General features: G+C 42.0%; 1 protein-coding gene across 1 annotated transcript in view; it reads right to left on the reverse strand.

The window, feature by feature from the left end:
• The window catches only part of SORCS3 (sortilin related VPS10 domain containing receptor 3), a 595,228-nt gene that overhangs the window by 222,756 nt on the left and 346,846 nt on the right, over positions 1 to 25,626 (reverse strand). Inside the window, exon 5 of the mRNA XM_065894299.1 lies at positions 2,291 to 2,364. Coding sequence (XP_065750371.1) covers positions 2,291 to 2,364 — 74 coding nt within the window. The remainder of the gene's footprint in view (positions 1 to 2,290; positions 2,365 to 25,626) is intronic.

The following is a 25,626-nucleotide window of genomic DNA, read 5'->3' on the forward strand; positions in this document are numbered from 1 at the left end:
CTCTACACCCTGAGAAATGCACACTTTGTCTTTCCTCAAGGAGGTGCCCTGTCGATATTTCCACTCCTAACCCATACAAGCCATGTCTCTCCAACATAAGCGCTTTCAACAGCCATGAATTCTGTCATTGGGGAAAATTTTAAAAAAGGTCTGTGTAAAATGAGCTCTTCCTCTGCAACTCCTATGGCACCTAAAAGAATGATCACAGCAATTATACATCAGAAACGGAGAAGTGATAATACAAAAATGGAATTTTCAGCTACCACTTGGCTAGCCAGCACAGGCACTAACTTTTATATTTCCCCATGGGGGCACATATGAAAGAAGCACAGAGTGGAGAAGAGGCGAAATACAATTGCCAGGACCTGAGGATTTATTCTTTCTGCTACACAAAGGAAGGGGGAAGGCAGACAGCAACTGGAACATTCTCTTCTTGCTCTTTGCAAAACAAAGGAAAATGCTGCTCTTCATCCACTTAATTTCCTTCAGAAACAATGACAAGTCTTATCCAGTCTACTGTACTTTCCTTCTCCGTCAACGTGACTTCCTAGTCGGCTAACTGCCTTACCATCTCAAGAGTTTGTTCCAGAAATAGCAGAGGGCTACTTTTTTCTTTTTGAGGGGCTTCTGAGTGTTAGCACACTGAGAAACTGGCAAAAAGCAAAAAGGCAGTAGTTATATAGCTAGAACATCAGAAAAACAAATATTTCCTTTTTCCACCTTAGTCTATTGAAAAAAAATCTTAATACAATTCTAAATACGACCAAATAATCATTGTAATACTAGTTACAGACCAAATAATAGTTGGTCTGAAAAGGGAAAATAACTGGGCATAGCCAAGGTATTGAGTCAAAAGCAGTGATCCCAATTCCCTTTTTTCTCTCAGTACTTTGTGTATACGACACGGTTGATTTTCTCCCAGTACTTTGTGTATACGACACGGTTGATTTTCTCCCAGTACTTTGTGTATACGACACGGTTGATTTTCACAGTGTGCTTCAGCAATCATCATTTTAATTCTGGACAAAGTTCTATAGGTACAGAGGGGACTGGGTGAAAACGCTGCTTCCAAAGATGTTGGTATGGTTGTATAGACATACGGGGATACATATACCTACATGACCACCACCCACACACACACCACCCCCGCCTTGTGGAAGGCATAAATGGCCATCTTGTGACTTCTTAAGGGACTGACTAAGGTATTTAAAGTGAGACATGGAAGAGGTACTACTTTCAAATACTGTTAATTTTTTTGTGCTTTTAATTAAGCACATAATTAAGCATATATACACTCTGGTGTACGCTTCCTACATATATTTGGCCATCATTTCTGCCGAAATGAAAGCGAGAGACAACTAAGAAGCATTTCATAGAGCAAGGAAGAGTAAAAGGTAAAATTATACCAAACCAAGTTTAGTTTGCTACAACCAAGGTAACAACAGTACGCATGTATTAAAAAAATACCAATTAATAACAACACTTGCCCCTTGTACAAGAGTAAATCTGTTCTCCCTGATAAGACCAACTAAAATTTACAACATAATATATAGTTAATGAAGTATTTTTCAATTAAAAAAGAATGACATTTTCTGATTGGAGGAAGGGCTAATTCTTCATCTTAAACACATATTCACTCTTAAAAAAGTTTTTCAAAATGTGCTCCACAGAAGTGGCTCTGAAGGATTCGGGTGTGACGTGAGAAAGGGATTCTGGAGTGAAATGAGTTTGGGCATCAGTAACTTTGTGTTTGGCAGCTTCCCTCCCTCTGGGCTTCTCCAGAGTCTTCAGTATCCTAACGTGAATCCTGAGTCTCCAGGAGGGCAGAGTTAGAGAACCATTACCTCAAATTATGTGACCACAGAAATGCCTTTGGAAGGAGAACCACTGTGTGGAACTAATGTTCTTCAGACTATGTTTTTGGAATACTGCTTTTAGAACAGATTCATGAAATATCTACTATTTTCCAAAAAGAAGGGAGACTAGTACATAGCTAAGAGCACCCCATCATGACCTTCTCATGGAGCTCTCCAGCCCATCCATCAATCACCAGGGATTATGCTACATGCAGAGTCTTTCTCAGGAAGTCTTAGTGGGGCCTGAGATTGTGCGCTTCTAACAAGTTCCCAGGTGATGCAGATGCTGCTGGTCTGTGAACCAAACTCTGAGTAGCAAAGGGCTAGGACACACATGACTTCAAGGGCTGAAGGTGTCCAGGAATTGTCCCGAGTGCTATGTTGTCTGATAATTCCTTATCCAAGAGGGTGGTGAGACCGAGGATGGGGCTTACCAGTAAAACCTGTTGGGTGTGATGCGTTCATGCATGAGTTGCCACCGTCTCCCGAAGTCCATGGAGCTGTAGAGCTGCAAAACAAGGAAGTGAGGAGAGCATAAGTATCAAGGGACACTGTTTAACCGAAATGCACGTGTCACCCTTCTGGAGATGAACATTCCAATCCATCAGAGCGCCTAATGCACTCGAGTAGGCATCCATTCTATCCAAATGCATGAATATGACTGTGCTATGCTTATCATGGGGTCTTCTAATTCAATATACATCCAGTACATCAGCTTCATTCAGGAAATATTACTGAACATTGGCACCATGAGTGAACTATGTTTTTTAAAGTCTCTTTTTTGTCCAGTAAATAACAGATATGTTTGTGTGCGGTCGTATATATATATATATATATATATATATATATATATATATATATATATACACACATATATACATATATACACACACACACATATAACTCAAAATAATCTAAAAGGTAGTTAAAGAGATATATTAGCATTTCTACTTTATAGATGAAGACATCAATGCTCAGTTCTACAAAGTGACTATAGCAGCCGTACGGAAAACCAGGATGTCTATGCTGATTTAGCAGATGCCAGGTTTACACTACAACACATCAACTCCACCAACTCTCACAGTATTTATTCAGACCAGGCTCTTACTCCATGAGTAAGTACCAACTACTATGTGTGTCCAACTCTGCACATGGGAAAAATAGGCAAAACTACTCTGACCCTCAAATATACATACAGGTCCACCACATCAAATGGGAAAATGGGGCAAAGGCTAAGGCTCCAGGAGGTGAGAGATGGGAAAGATAAACTGGGGTAAAAATGGAACAATGAGGCTTCCTGAAGAAATATATTTTGAGCTAGGCCTTTGGAAATAGGTGGTGTGGGCCAGAGAGAAGGTGGATTGAGATTTTCCTGGGTGGAAGAGACAATGTGGAGAAAGGTGTTAATATGGCTAAGGTCTTGAGCTTGGCTCTGGGGGCGCTTCTAAGAGAAAGGAGGGATGTGATAACAGTTGCTGGCCAAAAGCAGGTGGAGGAAAAAAAAAAAAAAAAAAAAAAGCAGGTGGAGGCTGTCTGTCTGTCTGTCTCCCTATTCATCCATCCATCTATCTATTTGCAGATGTTTTTATATCTCTCTGTATGTATATTTATATTGGAGAGGGGCTTGGGAGGAAGGAGAGGGTTTGTGAGGACCAGACCATCCCATATGGGAAGAATATATCCACATAATTTACTGCAAGAACTGAGTATTCCATGCAGGGTTTTAAGAAATAGATCACTTTCTTTCCCATGGCATATGCTGAGACTTAAGACAGATGTTTTTCAATTAAATATAGGAGAGACTTTGGTTGGTGCCTTCTACAACCCAAAGATATCAATCAGACTCTCTGTCGGCCCTGCTTCCAACCTGAGCAAACAGAACCCCAAATTCCTTCAAATAAAAGCAGGAGAGGAAGACTGTGTCTTCCTCTGCTGCAAACTCTAGCAACAAGTCAGGCAAAAACCTTGAGGGTCACACCGACCCCTGAATCTGCCAGGGAAATCATCAGACCCTCCATCATGGAGGCTGCTTGTCATGGCAGAATGCCACCCACCACAGCTCCTGCTCGGGCGTACTGCTGGGAGAAGCACGGCTCCTCTCATCCCATGCTCTTCCCAACAGAAACAACTAGAGCTCAGTGCCGATCTACTCATCCAAGCCTGTTCCACTTCCTGCCTCCCTGTGTCTGGTTTTGCTTTTTCAGCTTTTCAGTTTGACTGATGAGAGAAAAATCAACTTGAATTCTCTGCCTGGAGGCTGATTCAGATGAACAGAAAGAGCAGGCTCCTATTCATTAAGGGCCTTGGGTTAGCTACCTTGTCTCTCAATCTACAGGAAGTTGCTGAGTCTGAAATGAACTGTATTCTCCCACAAGCTGAATCTTCGCAGCCTCTCCATCCATCCATCCATTCATTCATTCATTCATTCACTAAAAGTACCTCAAACAACTACTATGCTTTTTTTTTTTTTTTTTTTTTTTTCCGATATGCGGGCCTCTCACTGCTGTGGCCTCTCCCGCTGCGGAGCACACGCGCCGGACGCTCAGGCTCAGCGGCCATGGCTCACAGGCCCAGCCGCTCCGCGGCATGTGGGATCTTCCCGGACCAGGGCACGAACCCGTGTCCCCTGCATCGGCAGGCGGACTCTCAACCACTGCGCCACCAGGGAAGCCCAACTACTATGCTTTAAGCACTGAACTAAGTGCAGGGATTACAAAGGTTAAAAATACCATGGATAGTAAAAGATAGAAATCCAGACAATTACACTGCCATGCATTATATGCCATAATATTAACACTGTTTATCTCTGCAATGGTAAGATTGTGGGCAATTGATATTTTCTTCTTTCAGTTTTTGGGATTTTTAAAAAATTATTGTGAACATGTATTACTTTAGTAATTTAAAAAATGAAAGCTCTGACACTGAAATAGAAACAAAGCACATAGGCAATCACTCAACAGAAAGTGCTAGAAGATTGTTTAATGGTATGAAAATGTTCATTATATATTATTTATTTAAAAATACGTTACAAACCATGCACATATGGATGCTAATTTTATTTAAAGTATTGCATAACTTGAAATATATTAGAAGAGAATATGTCAAAACATTAGTAGTGGTTATCTCTGAATTGTGGAATGATGGGTAATTTATATACTTTTTAAAGCTTCCCATTATTTTTAGATTTCTTTACAATAGATATATATTATACTTCAGTAGTAATAGTAGCCTATGGTTTATTCTATTTAAATTTATGTAACAATAATTTTCTTTTTATAATGTACATGTTATATTTATCTATCTTTTGAAAGACCAAGAATTAAACCTGCAATTTTTCCACTGGGGAACTGGAATTAGACAAAGCAACACGGGACTTTCCATAAAATGGTATTTCACAGAGGTTATTATCATGGATAGCGGTGAATGAATCCTTCCTTGGACAGAAAATGTATTAGCTCACGCAGTGTTTATATAGTCCTGCATGGCTTCAACCCAAAGTGTTTCATGCAACATTAAAATAAAATGTATTTTCCAAACAATAAACATGTTTAAAACATTTCTTGTTTACACAAAGTTACACATGAGATGGTGTTCTCCTCCATATACTGTCTTATGATGTCCCCTCCCTTCAAGGATGTCATTCTTGGACCTTTACCAAAGAACAATCCAGACCCCCTTCTCTCCCTTCTTCCACTATATGTCATGGTCTCATCTCTCTTAACAAGCACGCACTCAGTAGTGACATGCACACGCAGCGCCCTAAATGAATCATTGGAACAGCTGGAAAATATGAAAGAGCACGTTCTTTTCCTTATTGATTCCGTTATTCGTTCCTTAATTATATCAGCCTGCCAGGGAAAAGCATCTGATAGCTGAAAAACTAAAGAGGCAATTTAATCAATGTAATATTCCACAGGAAGAACAACAAGTTGTATCTGGAAAGCTTAAGTTCAAAGAATAATACGACTGCATTAAGAGGTTATGGGTTGAATTATGCCCCACCCCCCAAAAAAAGATCTGTCTAAGTCCTAACGCCCAGTATCTCAGAATGTGACCTTATTTGGAAATAAGGTCTTTGCAGATGATCAAGTTAAAATAAGGTCAGGATGGGCCTTAATCCAATATGACTGATATTGTCATAAGGAGAAATTTGGACACACAGACAGACACAGAGGGGAGACAATGAGAAGACACCCAGAGAGAAGGCCATGTGAAGACAAAGAATTTTAGTGATGTATATACAAGCCAAGGGATGCCAAAGACTTCTGGCAAATCACCAAAAGCTAAGAAGAATGGAAGCCTCCCCTACAGGTTTTAGAGGGAGCATGGTCCTGCTAGCACCTTCATTTTAGACTTCTAGCCTCCAGAATGGTGGGACAATGGAATTCTATTGTTCCAAGTCATCCAGTTTGTGACACTTCGTTATAGCAGCCCTAGGAAACTAATATAGGCATCTTACGCTTGCTACCAGGAGTACTAATGACAGATCTGGCTACATTTTTCTGTTGTTTTCTTGTCTGCACTCCTAGGCATTTAGTTGTAAGGCCAGAAGTATTGTTTAGGGCCACACTGTTGAATCTGCGGTTGAAAACCAAACTCTCATTTGCCTATATTTCTCTGTCCTGTGCCTTTTTACCACACCCCTAAGGATATTTTCTAAGAATAACTGTGAATTCATAAAGACCATATGGCAGTAACCAGACATAATCAGAAGGGGTGACAAACTATACATTTTATAGCAGCTTTTGGTATTCCAGCCAGATTCCCTAGAGCCAGCAGATCTCCCATGTAGAGGGAAGGACGGTTTGGAATACATTTATATAAAAGCTCTCCCCTGTAGGCAAATTCAAACTTAGTGTGTAACTGTCCTGATTTTTTGCTCAAAACCCATGGAGTTTAGGTAGCATTCCACTGAACTATGGCCATGACGATCTTGGTCTTCAAAAAAAAAATGAGACTGGTTTCTGCTCAAAATAAGGTCTCTGCACCTTTTTCCTTGGTAGCCACAGAGCAAGTGGGAGGGCTTGGCTGGCTTCTGCAAGGCTGAAGGAAGAATCCCCTGGGTTGTGGCAATATTAGTGGTAGGCAGGAGAGAAACCAGGTCACATAGCAACAAAGAGTCCTTCCAACCTGTGCCTCTGGTTCCTTCCTCAGATGTTCTCCAAAGAACTCCTTTCTTGATAACGAGGGGAAACAATTGCATCCAAGGTCTCTCTAAGCTCTGGAGATGTAGACAAGAACTTCTGTCCTCAGTAACCATTTTCCTTTGCCCTTAGGAGTTATAAGGCATCTACACCATAAAGATATTTATAAAAAGATGTAGACAATCACCTAGTTATGCCATCCTATTGGAGATGGCAACATTTTTCTTCCCTTCTTGAAGGTTTCTAGCCACGAAGATTTTCTCTCTCTCAGATGGTTTACATCATCCATTCCTTCATTTAACAAATATTGATCAAAAGTCCATTAAGAACCAAGCACTGTTCTGTGGGTTTAGGATACATCAGTAAACCAAAAAGACAAAAAGTCTCTGCTGTCAGGGATTTTACATTCTAGCGGAGATCAAGAACTCAAATGCCCTAAAGTTCACTGTGTGAATAAGTGAGGGAGGGATAAGAAAAGCAGTACCACTACTTGTATTCTTTAGACACAGGCTCATTTTGCTGGCACGTAATGCACTAAGGAAATTTCTTTGCTTATCCAAGAGGATTTTTCCCATTTTTATTGAAACACTTGATAAAAGGCTACCTTTTATTTTCCTGCTTTTAATAGAGACATGAGTTCAAAAAATGTTTCACTTTCCTCTTAACTCTAAGAAAAACACCATACAAGTCTGATAATGTTTGGCAGATGAAATTTCCCCACAATGCTGGGGAGGAGCAGGGAGTCCAGAGAGCTCATGCTCCATCAAAAAATGGGCTTAGCTGTTCCCTAGCTGGACAGGAGTGCTGAGCCAGTGTGGTCAGGCTTTAGAACACTGAAGAGAACCTGAAAATTCGGATTTTTTATGGGAAATCTCCATATTTTTCAATTTTGGCAAAACTTGAAAAATTCAAAACATACTGCAGGGCACATAAGATGTGTCTTAATCCAGATGGCCAAGTGCTGCCTCAGGACCACGATCTGAATCCTAGCACAGACCTACAACTGCCCGCAGGAGACAGTGGGGCTATTTGACCTTGAAGTAAGACTGCCAGATTTAGCCAATAAAAATACAGAATGGGAATTTGTATTTTCAGATAAAAAATAAACCATTTTTTTGTGTAAGTGCATCCTGTGTAACAGTAGGGATATGCCTATATATATATTTTTTTTTTTTTTTTTTGCGGTACGCGGGCCTCTCACTGTTGTGGCCTCTCCCATTGTGGAGCACAGGCTCCGGATGCGCAGGCTCAGCGGCCATGGCTCACGGGCCCAGTCGCTCCGCGGCATGTGGGATCTTCCCGGACCGGGGCACGAACCCGTGTCCCCTGCATCGGCAGGCGGACTCCCAACCACTGTGCCACCAGGGAAGCCCGATATGCCTATATTTTTAAAACGTTGTTATTTACCTGAAATTCAGATTTAATTACATGCCCTATATTTTGTCTGGCAACGTTACCTTGAAGTCCCTCCCATTCCACCTCTAAAAGTCTGAATTATAAGATGCAGCCCCTTATATTGGGCTTCTTTACTCTTTGACATTGGATGCCACCAAGTGAATAAAAGAATCTCCAAATTACTGTAAATACTTCCTGTAATCCATTCAGTCAATCTATTTAATGTTAACTGAGCACTAGCCCATGCTAAGCTCACTACCAGGTATGATGATACAAAGGTGAAGAACACAAGGCTCCCTGATCTCTAGATGAGAAGACGGATGTGTCAACAGGTAAGTGCAACATGACACAAGGAAGCCCCTGTCAACAGAGGCAGAGGAGGGCTAGGAGGATTCAAAGGAAGGAGCGGTCAGGTCTGCTGGGCTTGGCACTGAGCCAGGGACTGAGTCAGAACGGATGAAGAGGAGCTGGCCTGAAGGGTAGTTCCCCCCAAAACACTGCAGCTAACAAAGGTGAAGATTTCTAGACATTAGAAAAGATGTTGGAAAAACAAACATTATCTCATCCTCCTACAAAAGTACAACTCATTTGGCCATGGATCAGTGTACACTGGTCTAACTGTCACATCTCAAAGGAGGAAGAGCAGAGATGGAAAGGGGTCTGAATAAGGGCATGTAAAGGATTCAAGAGGAACAGGGGAAAACAGCTCTGCAAGAGCATAGGTGTGAGGATAAAATGAAGACTTAAAGGTGCGCCATGAGAGTGAAGGCTATGAAAGCAGAGAGGGGTAAGGAGATACACACTTGTTTATCAAGTTTCAAAACATCCTCCCTCGAAACCTAAAAGAGGCAAGATTACAACAGCAAAAACGAACGACTACTTTTAAAAGCAAGTTCATAAAATTCATTACTCTAAGAAGTCGGTGAGAAAAGCACAGGATATCCTATAACAGTTTAAGACTCAATGCTTCTCAAAGTTTTTTCATCAAAACATCTCTAACAGCCAAAGGGAATAAAGCATCCCACCAGGAATCTGGAGGTTTGACCTTTTAAGCAGTCTGAAATAAGGGCAAACATTTTCAAGTCTCTAATTTTCACCAGAAAATTCCAGGGTTGTTTTATAGTCTACTCTATATCTGTGCTTAGAATAAAAAAATAAATTTCTTCACAAACCTTCAAGTGAAATGGACCCTCCAGAAAGACACTCTATATCTATCATACTCTCTTTACACCACTGTCCCCGAGAGGTGCATTTTTGAGTCCCAATTTGAAGAGGGGGGAGTGACACCAAAAATGGCTGATGCATAATTAGGGACCAGATGCTACTGATGGGGGCGACTCATTTAACTGTCTCAACTGTGTTTTCTGTAGGGTGACTACAAGCGGGGTTTGTGATCATTTCTTGGTGCCTATGACAACTGGAATCCTGGATTTGATATGAGGAGACACCCTTGCGCAGGGTTTTCACTTAATTTTATGACCAAGGGAGAGGAAAACATGTAGTTCTGGTGATACCATACTTGCAAGAAAGCAATTCCATTAGACCCTGTTTGCTAACATAGCAAGCCTTATTTTTGTCATAGCTTTTGTAGGATTCCTCAGGCTTATCCACCCGACTGGACCTCCAATTCAGAGGTCATACGTACATCTGAATAAGCAAAGCCTTTTGTTTCCCAAGTCAGTGTTCTACTCCTTGCTAGAGGTGCTGGTGACTCTAAAGGCCCATTTGAGCACACAAAGCATAGACGATGCTTGTGCCCAGATGCCCCAATGCCCACCCCACAGTAAAGATCCTTTCTTCCAATCGGGCACACAGAAACTGGCTCATAAGGATGTTAGCGTCTACACTCTGTCAAAGGTGCTCATTCCCCACCTGCCTTTTCCTCCAGGATTCTCTCCATCCGCCTTATTTTCCAAGTTGCAGTCACACTAGCCTTCTTTAGCTTCTCAAACATGCCATGGACTCTCAATTCCAAGGGCTTTTGCACACGCTGTCCTGTCTGCCTAAAATGCCCTTCCTCCACTCTGCACCTTCTCCCTCTTTCCATGCATGTACCCAACTGCTGCTCCATGTCAGGTCTCAGCAGAAATAGCCCTTCCTAAGGGAAGCTCCTGCCCCAGACAGCATGAGGTCCACCTGCCATCTGCTCTCATGGCTCTCTATCCTCTTATTTCATAATATTCACCAAAATATGAAATTATATATTTGTGTAATTATATGACTGACGTCTGTCCTCCTTTCTAGATAGTAGGAATTGCCACTTTAATAGTCCCAGGTGTTTAACACAGTGCCAGGTCTGGAAGAATAGATGCTCAATAAATATGTCCTGAATGAATACATGATTATTCCATTTCAAGCCTTTCAAAGTTCTATTCCTTCCACCTGAAAGGCCTCCCTTCCCTTCCCAAACTTGTCTAAATTCTACCCTTCTTTCAATATTAGTTCAAATTGTCTCCTGTCCATGAAGCCACACTTGGTCAAAAGAGACAAGATTATAAAAGGAAAACTAAAGGACTACTTTTAAAAGCAAATTCATAAAAGAAGCTGGAGAGAAAGGAAGAGTATCCTATGAATAGTATCTCTTTTCTCATAATTAACACCAAGTGTCCAACCAGACTCCAGTAACAGGTTTCTCTTATAAGCTCTCAAATTGCTTTTATTTAATTCATCCAGATTAATCCAGTGAATTAATCTGGTCACTTAATTCACTTATGCATCAAAACTTCAGGTAATCTCTTCAGATAGATTAGGGGCCCCTGGGTGAGAGAATCCCATCTGAAATCTTGACCCCTTCAAAGAAACTTCCACTGAGCTGCTCGACAACACAGAATCAGAGAATCATAAACTTTTATAGCTAAGAGTGTCCTCAGAGGTAATTTGGAAAATTCTTTTAACAGATGGGGAATCTAAGGCTCAGAGAACCTAAGTGACTTGCCTAGTATCACACAGCTAGTTAATTGTGGAGCTAGAATTCAAACCCAGCGTCTTGATTCCCACCTCAATGCTCTCGTAATTGTGCTGTATTGTCGTTTTTTGTTAATTGCTTGATTCTAAATGAAAAACAAGTTAATATAACCTCACAGGGATAATGGCTCATTTGGGTATACCATACATGAATAACACCGTGCCTTGAATCTCTTCGGCACTTTTATTTACAAATCGTTTTCACAATTCATTTTATCCTCTTTCACGCTGAAGAGTATTTTCTGAGCTAACAGACACATGAGACAATCTTACAAACAATTCACATAGTATTTACCAAAATCCATTCTTTTGTCTCCACAGTCCTATTCTCTTGGCCATTTTCCTTTGCAATCAGATTCTATTCATTTTTATTCATTATGATTCAGAAGCATCTCATTTTAAGCAGCACCCTTTGAACGCAAATGTTGGTATTCCTCCATAAGCTGACTTTGTTCTGACCCACACCTCTGCCCCTATACCCGTGTTCTCTCTCCTTCATGGTTTTGGTTTCACATCACCTCCTACTATTAATATCCACTTTATCACCTACTTTACTGGCTTTTCACTGCATTCAATTTGTCTTTAACTCTTTTCCAAGTTCAAATTTGTTTTTCTTTCCCCCAAAACATGAATCTAAAAGAGATGGAAAGAACTTAATTTTTTTTTTAGTTTTAGGTCATCTATTTAATGTAAATTACTATCTTTAAGTATCAAAACAATAATACCTGCCTTTAATTTGGAAGAAATGAAGACTTTACTAGACCTACCGTATGAAACACCATTTGAAATATATCTCCAGGTGGACTATTTGAACATGTTCATGATTTTAGTATTAATACGGGACCAGAAACTCTAAAAATTCATTCAAACTCAAGACATTAAAGGGGAAAAAATAGTGTATACTTCAAAGTCTGTTCTTTCAGAAAAATAAAAATAAAGACAAAAAGAAACTTACATTTATGGGGGATCTGCCCCTGACAGGTATTTCTGTATATAGCTTAACTGACTCAAAATAAACACTTTTTGATGGTTATTTCTGTCCACACTTCTTGGAGAAGAACACTGAGGACTTGCTCTAGATCCCAAAGCAAACTCCAGGACATCTGATTCCAAAACCAGTGTTCATTCCAAAGTATCTGCTCCCATTGAAAAATGAGTGCTATCAAGGAAACAACCTGAATTGTAAGGGAGCTCAAACTATAATATCCTAGAAAGGTTGTCAAAACTTGAGGTTGTGGCACAGAAAACTGACCAAGGAGCAAAGAGGTTTATTACTGTTTTCAAACATGGGAAAAAGTTGTTCTGTGGAAGGACAATGAGACTTTCTCCTGCTGCATCAAAGGGCAGAGCAGGACCAAAAAGGTGATCTAGACAGAAGTAAACGTTGTCTTGACATAAGAAATAACATTCTAATGGAAAGGACTCCCCAAGGCTGGAAGAAGCTTCCTTGCATGGCAACAAGTTCTCCAGGGAGTTACTGGATGTGCTTAAGTAGAGAATGGATGAGCACTTTGATTAAGGTGATACCATCAGGAAATTAAAGCGTCAGATAGGGTTTAAGCCAATGAGTTCTTAGGTACCTTTAGATACATGATCTTTGATTCTTAATCCAAGAGCAATAATCCTAGGAAGAGAACCCAAGAGAATATTCACTAATCAATGCTCCCTAAACATTTGTAAAAGCTGGCAGAGGAATTTTTTTCAAAGGCACTCAAATGTTGTTGGAAAGGCCGGGACTCTGTGTGGCAGCTTTGATGGATTCATTCAGCCTCCCTGTATCTAAGACCTTTGCAAAAGGATTTTCAGCTCCTCCCTTCAAGAGCTAGAATTTATTTCTTCACCCCTTGTTTGGGCATCAGAATGCAGTAGAAGAATCTCAGTTCTGAGTGTAGTCCCTCAGAAGCCTTGGACACTTCCAGTCTTTCAGAATGCTGTCACCCAGGCTGAACAAACCTTGGCTAGCCTGCTGGAGGATGAAAGACCACATGGAAGAGAACCCAGCCTACAGCCATCTCAGACCATCATACAGCCAGCTGAGCTCTAACTAGAAAAGCGAGCCCAGACAAAATCAACACAGCTGCCAACCCAGCCACAGCTGACCACAGACACATGAATGAATCTAGCCGAGACCAGAAAAATCACCCAACTAATCCACAGAGTTGTGAGCAATAATTCAGGTTTATTGTTGTAAGCTTCTAAGTTTAGGGAGAGTTGGTTACACAGCATTAGCTAGCTGCTACACAGACCTTAGATACAAGTCTTGGCTCTACCACTGGCCTAGCTGAGCTGTTTTGAGGAAGACTTTAGGTTCTTCAATCTCAGTCTTCTTATCTAAGTATGATGAAGGGCTTTCTCCACAATAGTGGCTCTCAAACGTCAAAGTTTTTCAGATGTCTTGTTAAAAATGTATATTTCAGGCCCTCCTCTAGAAATTCTGATTTGGAGGGTCAAGAGTGGAGCCCGGAAATATGCATTTTGACAGGATATCAGATGATTCTAATGTAAATGCAGAGGAACCACACATGGAGAAACTCTGTTCTAGATCATTCTTATGGAAGCTTGGACATTTGTAACTAAGCTCATCATCCTGTCTTCAGCCAATCTCTACCTTCATCACAGGTAGAGGATGCCCAGCTGAACATTTGGAGCTCCTTAGAGATGGGGGTGTCACAGACACTCTAAGGCCCAGTAGAGAAGAGTGACTTGCCCTTAAGTCAGACAGCTTTTGGCTCTTAAGTCAGACAGCTTTTCGCTCCTGGGAAACCCGCTCCTAGCTCCATCCCAGAAACCAGAACCTGGGAAAAGAAGATAGGCAGACTGCTTCCACTCAAAAAGATTCTGTCCAACTGCCAATGCTGGAACACGATTACACAGCAAACAGCATAGCCTCAGCTAAAACGCAGAGTAACAGCTGGACTGTGTTCCCTGAAAGTACAATGCATATATTACACAGATAATTAGACTTCCCTCTAGATCCAAAAGTCATATGGTCTGTGCATTAAGCAAAGGGGACTTACCACAGCCTAGCCAACCCTTGCCCAAAGCGCACAGAAAATGCTGATCCCTGGGTTCTAAAATGGGGTGAGGAGGGAGCTGGGGTGAAGCCAGGAAGACAGCAACTTCTCTGATGTTCTTCTGTTCTTGGCTTTAGTGACCCAAGTCAGTGGTTCTCAACTCTGCATCACAGTTACCTAAAAGTTTTAAACAATAGTGATACCTGGGCCCCATCTTAGAAAACTTAAATCAGAATCTTTAGGAATAGCCTACTTGGGCATAGGTATTTTTAAAGGTCTCCAGGTAACTCTAGTGTGCAGACAGGGTTGAATACTACTGGTCTAAAACAGAGGTTGGCAGACTATGATCCACCCTTTCTCATAAAGAAAGTGTGACTGGAACCTAGCCATACTCATTCGTTTAGAGTTGAGCGTTGCAACAGAGATCATATGGCTAGCAAAGCCTAAAATACTATTCAGTCCTTTACAGAAAGTTTGCCGACCACTGCCCTTAGGTACTGGTCTTTAGCATCGGTTAAGAGGTCCCAACAGAGGAATTTTATCCAGAATGCCTCCTAGCTTGGTTACACACCCTTTTTACCTATTTCTCCAACACCAGGAGCCCACAAGTACATGATAATAATAAAAACTAATGTCTAACGAGTACTTATTATACGTCAGGTACTAGATTAAGTGGTTTGCATCTTCGCCTTTAAACCCTACAACCACCCTGAGAGGAAATCTGGTTATCTTCATCTTACAGAATGGAAGATGGAGCTTTGGAGAGGACTAAGTTACTTGTCTGAAAACATAGAGTAAGTGCAGAGATCAGATTTAAATCAGGCTGTCTGATTCCATGGCCGATGTGCTCAATAACCACACAAGCCAAGATTCACAGCATGGAAACATGGAGCTTCTGAGCCAGACAGCAATGTGAGCTTGGGCAGGCTGCTTCCAGGGGCAGGGCTAGGGGAGTTCTAAGAATATCTACCATACAGAGCTGTGGTAAGATCAGGGGTAGCACGATGCCTACTAAAATGAAACTGTCTGGCAGACAAACTATTTTTTTGTCAGATTTTTCTTCTGGAGACACTCTTGACAATATTTCACTAATTATTTTCATCCATTTAATCACTCAGTAATTTAGTGAACACCTTACCTGAACCAGGCATGGTTCTATATTCTAAGGATACAGCAAAGAACAAGGTGCTAGAGAACACAGTTGTCAAAAAAATATGTGTATATATTTTAAAATATATTTCATTCACGTACTGCCCATTTCTCCCACTACCATGTACACTCCATGAACTGAGGGGTCAGCAGCCTTTTGTGCTTGGGAACAGTAGACAGATCCCTGCACAATGCTTGGGGGGCCACTGTAAATAGTGAAACCACCAAAGAAAAGCACAAAAATACAAAAAAACATAGCACAAAGCAGACTATGAAAAAGACGGTTCTTTGTACCCTGAGAACTCAAACAAGAAGGCAGAGCATCGCCTTGTTCAATCTCTGCTGGGAACATGCACGTCAGGTGACTCCAATTTTTTGCCACTCAGCACATGTTTGCAAATGTCCACAAAAACTTTCTGAGTACTGATTTGGGGGTTATAAGTGAACTTTAGCGAGTAGGTAAATTCGCAAATACGGAATCCGCAAATAATGAGGATCAACTGTATGATGTCATGCAAAGATAACTACTAAGAAGATCAAAGCAGGATAAGGGGATAAAGCAAGAAAGGGGTACTATTTTTGTGAAGGCGCTCAGTGAAGACCTCTTTGAATAGCTAACATGTGAGCAGAAAACTGAATGAAATGAAAGAGCAGGTGATGTGAACATCTGAAAAGTGACCTAGGAGGGAAGAAGAGCAAGGGCAAGGACCCCGAAGTGGGAGTGTAGTGGCATCTTGGAGGAACACTACAGGCCAGTGTAGCTGGAGCAGTGCACAGTGAGAGAAGCCTTGGGAGATGAAGTCAGAGAGAAATCAGGGAGGACTTCATGTACAAGGCATATCTATCCTCGATAGGATCTGGGGTCTTCTATGCATGATGGAAGTGCATGGAGGCATCTGAAGATAAGTCTGCCACAATCTAATTTAAGTTTTAAAGATCACTTGCAGAAAGTAGGGGATCCACAGAGAAGGGATGATTGGGGTGGTCCAGGGAAAAGGGGTGGTGGCCTGCACTAGCCTATGAATGGTGGAGTTGGGAAGGTGGAGGGATTGGCAAAATGTTCTGGAGGTAATGCCAATAAGATTTGGTGATGGAAGGGCTGTGAGATCTGAGAGTAAAAGAGGCATCACAGACAACTCAAAGATTTTGGACTCTACCAACTGCGTAGTGGAGGAAGATGAGAGAAATGATCATATTCAGGATATGTTTTGCAGGTAGACATGACAAGATTTGCTGCTGTACTCGAGTCGAGTTTGAGAGAAGGAGACAATTCCAAGATGTTGAGCCTTTAGAAAGGGGTGTCATTTACTATAATTCAAATCTGGGAAAATTAAGAGTGTGTGAGGGTATCAAGAGGTACATGCATTAATTTATTCCTCTTTGGATTTTTATGTGTGTGTCTGTGTGTGTGTGTGTGTGTGTGTGAGAGAGAGAGAGAGAGAGAGAGAGAGAGAGAGAAAAGAGAAAATTATAATTAAGTAATAGGTACTCATCAAATGTGTATAAATTACCTATCGTGTATGCTCTGCTAAGTACTAGGGATAGGCAGAAACAAAACACAGCCGCCATGGAGGAGCCTGAAATCGAATGGCGGAAACAGACAAGTAAGCAGGTGATTATTTTATTTTTTTCAATACAGGTTCTGAAGCCAGAGAATGTCAGGCAATGCCCAGTGCAACGCAGAAAGAACACTGGAGTGAGATCCAAGCGTGCTAATCTGTGGAAACTCCAATTTCTCCAAAGAAAGACCTGAGAAAGAATGATTTTGCTGGTCTCATAAATACAGTCAGGAGTTTTCAGCACAGCTGTTGAATAAATCACTACTAGGTTCTCCTTGAGAAAAGGCTTCTGAGAAGCCTGGGCAGGCCAATAGCCGCCATGACATCAAGTGGCACACAAATGTCTCCTCGCTCAAAGGGTAGCCCTCAGCTCCCAGGACCGGCATCCCCACGTTCACTCATCCACCTGCTGAACTCGTCCGTAGGTGTGCTTGCTACTTTGAACGTGTAACCAAGAGCAACCCGGCAGGAGACAGACACAAAACTCGAAGTCCTCAAGCAAGGGAAAAACCTCTGCAGACAAATGAAACACAACTTCCTCCAAGGTTTGAGCAAGGACAAAATAGCTCTCTTGAGGAAAAGCCCTGCTGAAGGCAAGATACTTTTCCCTCTGAGTGTGTTTCTACCTTTCTCTCTGGTCCCAGCACTGACAGAGACCAAACTGAAAAATAAGACACAATCCTTGCCCTCAGACTCCACAGTATAGCTGGCAGAGACCAGCATTTTCAAAAAGAACTTACTGTAGAAATCCAAGAGGGAAATAAACAAAGAAAATATAAAACTATGAAACTGTTGCACTCACACAGCAGAGCTTCCTGACCTCACGATAGATAATTACCAGGCACACAGGCCGTTGGTTACACACTCTGTCTGAAAGTTCTGCGTTCAGAAAAAGGCTCTGTTTAATGCTGAAGCAGGCAGCTTATACACACACACACATTTATACACACTCCTTGGCCGCCTCTTTTCTAGATATATGCCTGGAGTTTCTACTCTCCTCTGGGGGAGAATGTATAGATATCAGGACTTTTGATGCTCCCCTGGGCGAACAAGGCAAAACTCAGATTCCTTCCAGCATGTAACAGCCAAGACATGGGTTGGGTAAAGACCTGATGCCCCTCTTCTCCATTTCCCCTGCCCTTATTCCAACCTATTTCATGGAAACGTTGCATTTCAGGGCTGGCAGGGTCCCAAGAGATCAATGCTGGAGTCCCCTTTGAAGCCAGTAACCATGAGATGGGCTTATTACATCTTTGTCTGACAGGAAAGTGGCCCCTCAACCCTCCAATGGTGGCATTTCGTACTCAGAGAACAGTGAATGACAACCATCAGTCAAATGCATTCTCAGCTACATCAGTAGACACGAGAATGAGAAAGTGTGCGCGATCCCTTGAGGAAAATCAGGAAGACCACCCACAAAGTCACACGAGGGGCTATTCAATGCGCTTTCACCCAGAGGTCAGTTCTGGGCTACTGCCTGTCACATAAGGAGTGTGAATCACCTATACATACAGATGCCCCCTTCTGCCATTTTGTTTTCTTTTTGATTTAATGTTATTGCACCAAGAACACTAAATTCCAGCAGTGTCCCCATGATGAAGTCAAACTACACAAGCCAACATAATTAGGGGAAAGGGAGGCTGGCTTCTCCTTGAAGTGGACACTTCCCAGCTCCTTGTCTGCCCAGGCAAGTGCACGGAAATCACTCTGCCTGTGAGCTCCTCCCCCCATTTCCAACTAGGTTTTATGGTTTGCTAATTTCTTGCTATTTGTCCCCAACCCTCCCAGTCCTACCCCTGTCCAGCATTCATAATTTGACCAGGAAACTTAGAATTTATTTTCGATTTCTTCCTCACTGCTCTGCTCAGAAGCTACAGAGATGCTTCAGACTGATTTTCCAACACCCCTACCGCCACTGTCCCCAGGCAAGGGCCAGAAGTTCCTCTTGGACCCATCATTTGGATGTGCTCACTCTCTGTGGCATGATTTATAGAAAGGCAGCCTCAATTATGCTTTCCCTTACTCCCTGCATTGATGAAATGCTGAAAACACAGAATTGCCAAGATGGCACGGTACACAGCCTCCAACTGAAACAGCTTTCTGCCGACAGCCCCAAGCACACACACACAGACAAGGCTGCAGCACCAAAAACAAAGACTCAATCCATCAGTGCCAATGACGGGAAGACCAGGGGCTGTTTTCCTCAGTCAGAAAAGTGGCCCCACCACCAATCTCCTCTCTCCAACCAGCACTGGGAACTCTCTGCTCTTTCTTCTGGCTGCGAGCTTAGAGGCAGCCACTGATAGGGGCCAAGCAATTTCAGGAGTAGCAGCCAGCAGACAGGAATCAGGAGATTAAAATAATAAATCTGCATATGTGCTTCTATTTCTAGCCCTTGTTTACTCACAGTAATAATAATAAAAAAATTAAACCGGTAACTGAAATAAAAACAACTAGACCCATTTATCTACTGGCTTTGGTTTCACTTTTATTCTGTCGATTTGAAATTGGTGAGAACTCCAAAATAGTGTTTCACCCAACAGGAGAGTTTGTGGAAACAGCTTATCCCAGTGCTTTTCTGGGATGGGGGCGGGGGGGAGAGGACTTTGATAAGTGTCACTGGTTGGTAAAACAACGAGCATATTAAATACAAGGTCACTCTTGGTCTACCTTCCCACAGACGCTCTAATCTTTTTTTTTTTTTTAAATCCTGTCTCTTCTAAAGTCCTTTTATTAGACTTAATGATCTTCATGGCATCTTAGAAATTGTTTTAAAAGCTCTATGTTTAGAGAAAGTTCTCAAGGGAATTAACTGTCATTTTGGCTTGTGCATTCTACTTGCCATCCACTTCACCACAGTCATCCTTGCAATGGCCTTTCTCCAACCTCCCAGGATGTCCAAAATGGTATTCTGCGTAAAATATCTAAGAGGTCATCTCTTGATAATTGGAATATGTTTTAGTGTCTTAATTATTTAAATTAAGAGTTTTATAATTAATAGACTTTATTTTTTGGAGCAGTTTTAGGTTACAGAAAAATGGGTGGAAAGTACAGGTACAGAATTCCCAGATAGCTTCTCTCTTCCCCACTCTTATTAACATTTTGCAGTAGCTGGTACATTTGCTAAACTCAATAAGCTTATATTGGTACATTATTATTAACTAAAGTCCACTGTTTTTACTCTTTGTGTACATTCTGTGAGTCCTGACAAATGTAGAAGGAAGGATATGTATCCACCATCGACACACAACAGTTTCACTGCCCTTAGAAATCCTTTGTGCTCCACCTATCCATCGTTCCTTTCTCACTAGTCCCTGGAAACCACTGATCTTTTGACTGTCTCCATAGTTTGGCCTTTTCCAGAATTTCATATAGTTGGAATCACACATTACATAACTTATACAAATTGTCTTCTTTCACTTAGCATAAGCTTCGTCCAGGTCTTTTCGTGGAGGAATTGTTTTTCATTTGTCTGTCTGTTTGTTTGTTTGTTGGAACTAGCAGCCTGTAAACACAGAGCTGGGACTAGTAGCTTGGAAATGTTAAAATGGCTCCCAACTTTCTCTTCTCTTAACTGTAAGCTTTAAAGCAGATCAGGGACACCATGAAAAACTAGTCAAACAAAAGCCTGGTGCGTCCTAATATTGTTAAGGGCAAATCCACAGAGACTTTTTTTTTTTTTTTTTTGCGGTACACGTGCCTCTCACTGTTGTGGCCTCTCCCGTTGTGGAGCACAGGCTCCGGACGCGCAGGCTCAGCGGCCATGTCTCACGGGCCCAGCCGCTTTGTGGCATGTGGGATCTTCCCGGACCGGGGCACGAACCCGTGCCCCCTGCATCGGCAGGCAGACTCTCAACCACTGCGCCACCAGGGAAGCCCCACAAAGACATATTTTATATTATCCAGTGCGTGTTTATAGATATGTCAAGTGAGTCAACTGAAATTATCCCATCTCAGGGAATATTATTACAATTATTCATTATTAAAATGAGAATGTGTCAGAGTTCAGGTGGAAAAATAAAAGAGTGCTTGAGCTCTGTGAAACAGCACAGAAAGATGTTCATTCACTTGGTTGGTTAATTCTATTTTAGTGTACACACACGTTAATGGATCAAGCACCAGCCAATGGGTGTTATCTGAGAATGTAGCAACGACAAGGCTTTGTGCAACGCACTTTGGACATGTGAATGTCTTGGACACATGCCCTGCACACTGGTCTCATATGATCTCCTGGGGGAGTGCGTTGCTTGCAATAATTAACTCCAATGTTAGACGTTATATGCTGGGGCAATGGAGGTACAGAGGATGAGTGTCATAGGAGCTCAGACAAGGGAGGTGCTTTCTGAGTGGCTGATATGTGAGCTGGTAGCTCTTCAGGAAGGGCAGCAAGTCATATGTAAGCAAGAGTGCAGTAACAGGACAGCATAAGGAGGAAGAGGGCAATGGTGACAATCAGGTGCCTCCCCTTTTTTGGTACAGGAGTCTCAACCTTGTAATCCAAGTCCAGCTTTTGTTACTTTGTGTGTGGGGTTTGGGGGGGAAGGGGGAGTTACTCTGCTTTATTTTTTTGTTAAAATAGCTTTTTAATGAGTTTGAATAGCTTTAGACAGGGCATGTCCACACCAATTTACTATAGCTATTTTTATGATCTGCCCATACTTAATGTGCATCTGAGATAAACCTGGGGTATAGAGAGAATCAGAGGGTGATACGCCTATGATACAAACTGTGTAAAGGTTGAATTCTGTGTTTAAAAACTTGAACTTACCCCTGACAGCAAGGGAGAGCCATAAAGTTTGGGCAACTTCATTTGGAAGACACTGTCTTATATGGTCAATGTTTATGAGGCCCTTGACTTAAAAGATTCTCATTCCATAAAGAGTAAATCCCATATCCCGGACATCCAATGACAGGTAAGTATGGGCAACCCCATGGATGACAATAGCAGATCCAAGAAGCTTCCTGATGTAGCAGCAAGACCATGGATACAAGGTGTTTGAAACAAGACACTGGATTTTCCAAGGGAGCAGGTTTGGGCTCTGGTTAGGTCACTTGAGTTAAGTAAAGTCATAAAGTATTAGAGCTCTTAGGCCTTGACATTCAAATATAAGTTGCTGGTGCTTCTGCAAAATTCAGGGAAGAGAAAGAAAGAGAAAGAAACGCATTTCTATGGTAACCAGTCCCCTTCTGATATAGAACAGAAAGATCGTCTGTCACTTTCGTCAGGGATAATGGGCTCCTGCATCAAGTTGATCTTTAATTTAGAAATAATTGCAGTCCTTCATTTATTTGCTCTTTCACCCATTCAACAATGCCTATTGATGGTCTTCTACATGCTGGATATCGTTCTGGGTGATGCAAAAGTAACAAAGTTGATAAGACAGATTAATTCCAGCATGGTTATTATATACAATACAGGACTGGGCATCGTCGAGCAAGGTAGAATAAGTGCTTGACACAGGATATGGCACAAAGTACACACCTGATAAACAGCTACCCTTAGTATTAGATGAAAGGAAGAAGGAATGTCAAGCTTCAGAAGGAGTGTGGCCACTTTTTGTTAGATGACTAAAGGAAGCACTTGGAAAAGTGGCATCTGATCACGGAAGTACATTAGCATGTGGGTTGAAGAGGTAAGAGAAGGCGGGGAAAGTGGCAGAACAACAAATGCTTCCAGAGATGAACAAAACCCACGTGTGTCTAGAACATGAAGGATATGAAGAGGAAAAGGAGAAATGGCAGGTACAGTCTAGAACGGAAGACACAAATACTACCTAGAAGTATGAGCAATGGAGAACGACCGATGATTCTTTCGTGTGGGAATGACACACCACTTCCTGTAGATCACACACTGACTTCATGACACTCAACAGTTATCTTAATCTCTCTTCAGTTTTATTATCTGTAAAATGGGTAGAGATGATTTCTGAAGAATGATCAAATATGTCATTCTGTAGGAATTTTAACTTGGTGTCAGTGCACAGGAAGCTTAGAAGGCAGAGACACGGAGGGACGTCTGAAGAATTAGGAAGCCACTATAGGTGTTGTAAAATAAAGACAAAAACTGAGATGGTTAACAGTGGAACTGGGAAGGAAGGGAAGACAATGACAGAACAGCAAGATACAATGATTTCAGCAAGGGTGACAGGGGAGAGGGGAAGTCCCAAGCTTAAGTGACAAGAAGAATGGATGGGTCATTGGTAGAACTAGCAAAGACAAGAAAAAAATTAGGTTGGAGTTTAGCAGATGAGGTGGAAGATTTTAATAGTTCCTCAGTGCCCTCATGAACATAAGTTTAAGATAGAGAGAAACTGAGTTTAGGGTATGGAACTACAATTAGTCAAGGGAGAATCTGTATGAAGAGCTATGGCTTCTTCTACACTCTACCAGGGGAAGCAATTCAACTCAACTGTGTTGAGTCTGTATTAGATAATAACTGTAGGGGCTTCCCTGGTGGCGCAGTGGTTGAGAATCTGCCTGCTAATGCAGGGGACACGGGTTCGAGCCCTGGTCTGGGAGGATCCCACATGCCGCGGAGCAACTAGGCCCATGAGCCACAACTACTGAGCCTGCGCGTCTGGAGCCCGTGCTCCGCAACACGAGAGGCTGCGATAGTGAGAGGCCCGCGCACCGCGATGAAGAGTGGCCCCCGCTTGCCACAACTAGAGAAAGCCCTCGCGCAGAAACGAAGACCTAACACAGCAAAAATAAATTAATTAATTAATAAACTCCTACCCCCAACATCTTCTTAAAAAAAACAAAAGATAATAACTGTATATTCTGCTTTAAAATTAGAACAGATAAAAGAGGAAAATACAGCCTCACATGTAATAATCTTAAAATGTAGTTGAGAAAAATGCCAAATCTGTGTTCTACATAAGTCAACATAAAATATGTCTCTGTTGCTTTCCTTCTCTTTGCTTATTTGCACGTTTTTCAGTAACCCTGAAATTCCCTACAACCACTCATCCTCCAACTAGTTCATGAGATCTGGTGCGACTATTCCCCACTCTTACCTTGACATCAGGGTCAGCATGTGATCTGGACCTAAGCCAATTGCAGTGGCCTTGGTGATTAGTTTAGGGGGTGGGCGTGTAGCACAGTCAGAAGCAATTGGAGCCCACCCAAAGACCTTCTGTTAAAAGAGCCCTCTTTCCACCAGGGTCATGAGAGATTAGGACAGGTGCGTGCAGTTGCTGGCAGCCATCTTGCCACGCTGAGGGGAAAGTTTCCTTCTCGAGAACAAAGGTAAGTCAGAGAAAAAAAGAAGAGCTGAAAGACGTAGGAAAAGAGAGCACTGCCAGCATGTTGTGAGCTCTTAGACTCGATCACGCTTGAAGTCAGGTCTTCTCTTGAATGTCACACCTAATGGCCTACAATTCCCTTTTGCTTACACGAGTTTGAGAAGGGATTTTCCTAACCTCCAACCAAAACATCCCTTACTGTACACAACATATAACCATGGGTAACACTGAATCATACAGAAACGAAGTGCAGAGACAGGCTTGTGTTCTGTAGGCTATGTTAGCCAGGGAATACTTCTTGGAGGCTGGTTTACCGTGCTTTGGCTAATGGCATTTTGTAGAGCACTGCAGGGAGTATCAAAAGTGATCTCAATGCAGCACCTGCTAATCAGGGGCCTCACGATTTCGTGTAGGAAACAGCTGCATGCCAAACTCAACAGAAGAGCGAACAAAGTTTAAGGAGGTGAAGAGTGGAGCCTAACAGAGAAGGATCCATCCTTGTGAGACAAGCGAACTTAAGGAGGACTGTGGGTTTTTTCAAATGGAGCATTTACTGAGCAACATTTTATGTGCTAGAACTTCTCACATTTACTATCTCTGTAGCTCTGTTCTCAAGAGCAACAGTAATAATAATAATAAAAGCCCTAAAGCCCATGACTGCTTCCTCCAGTTTTTTCAGACTGAACTGTGCCATCTAAAAGTTCATGCTTTAACCAGTAAACTATACTACTAGAAAACTCTTATTGCCTGGTCGATCCAACCAGCCTTTCTGGTTAATTTATTCTCTTTCCTACCCCTGAATCTGCGAAGACTCTTTATTTGCCTGATACGAGTCAGAAGCAGGAAACTACCTTCTTACTGTGCTCATCCAAGGGAGGGCCTTTCTGCCACTGCCACCACGACTGCCTTTGTGGTGCGCTCCCCCCACCCTGCCTCTAGCTACCCACACCCCAAAGGTACAACCATTTCATGCAGAGACCAGCAGAAGAGCAGATGGCTCTCTCAAAAAAATTCCCTTCATTACAACAAATAACCTTGATAATTACCCAGAAGTGGCAGAAAAAATATCACTAGCACAAGAGAAGCAAGACTTCATCTTTAAATGAGATGTAACCGAGTTTCTAGCACTGCATCAGAGTCATTGTTAAAAATATTGTCCTCCAAATGAGAACACCACTCTCCTGACTCCAAGAGTCAAATCAGTTCAAACACGTCTCTCCCCTGAGACGGTTTTCAAGATTATTAATAGTGTATGTGTTGTTTTGGGAAATGTTTTTTCCCCCTGCAACTCAAAATAACAT

The sequence above is a fragment of the Phocoena phocoena genome, chromosome 16 (assembly GCF_963924675.1).
Source record: "Phocoena phocoena chromosome 16, mPhoPho1.1, whole genome shotgun sequence".
NCBI classification, from domain to species: domain Eukaryota; kingdom Metazoa; phylum Chordata; class Mammalia; order Artiodactyla; family Phocoenidae; genus Phocoena; species Phocoena phocoena.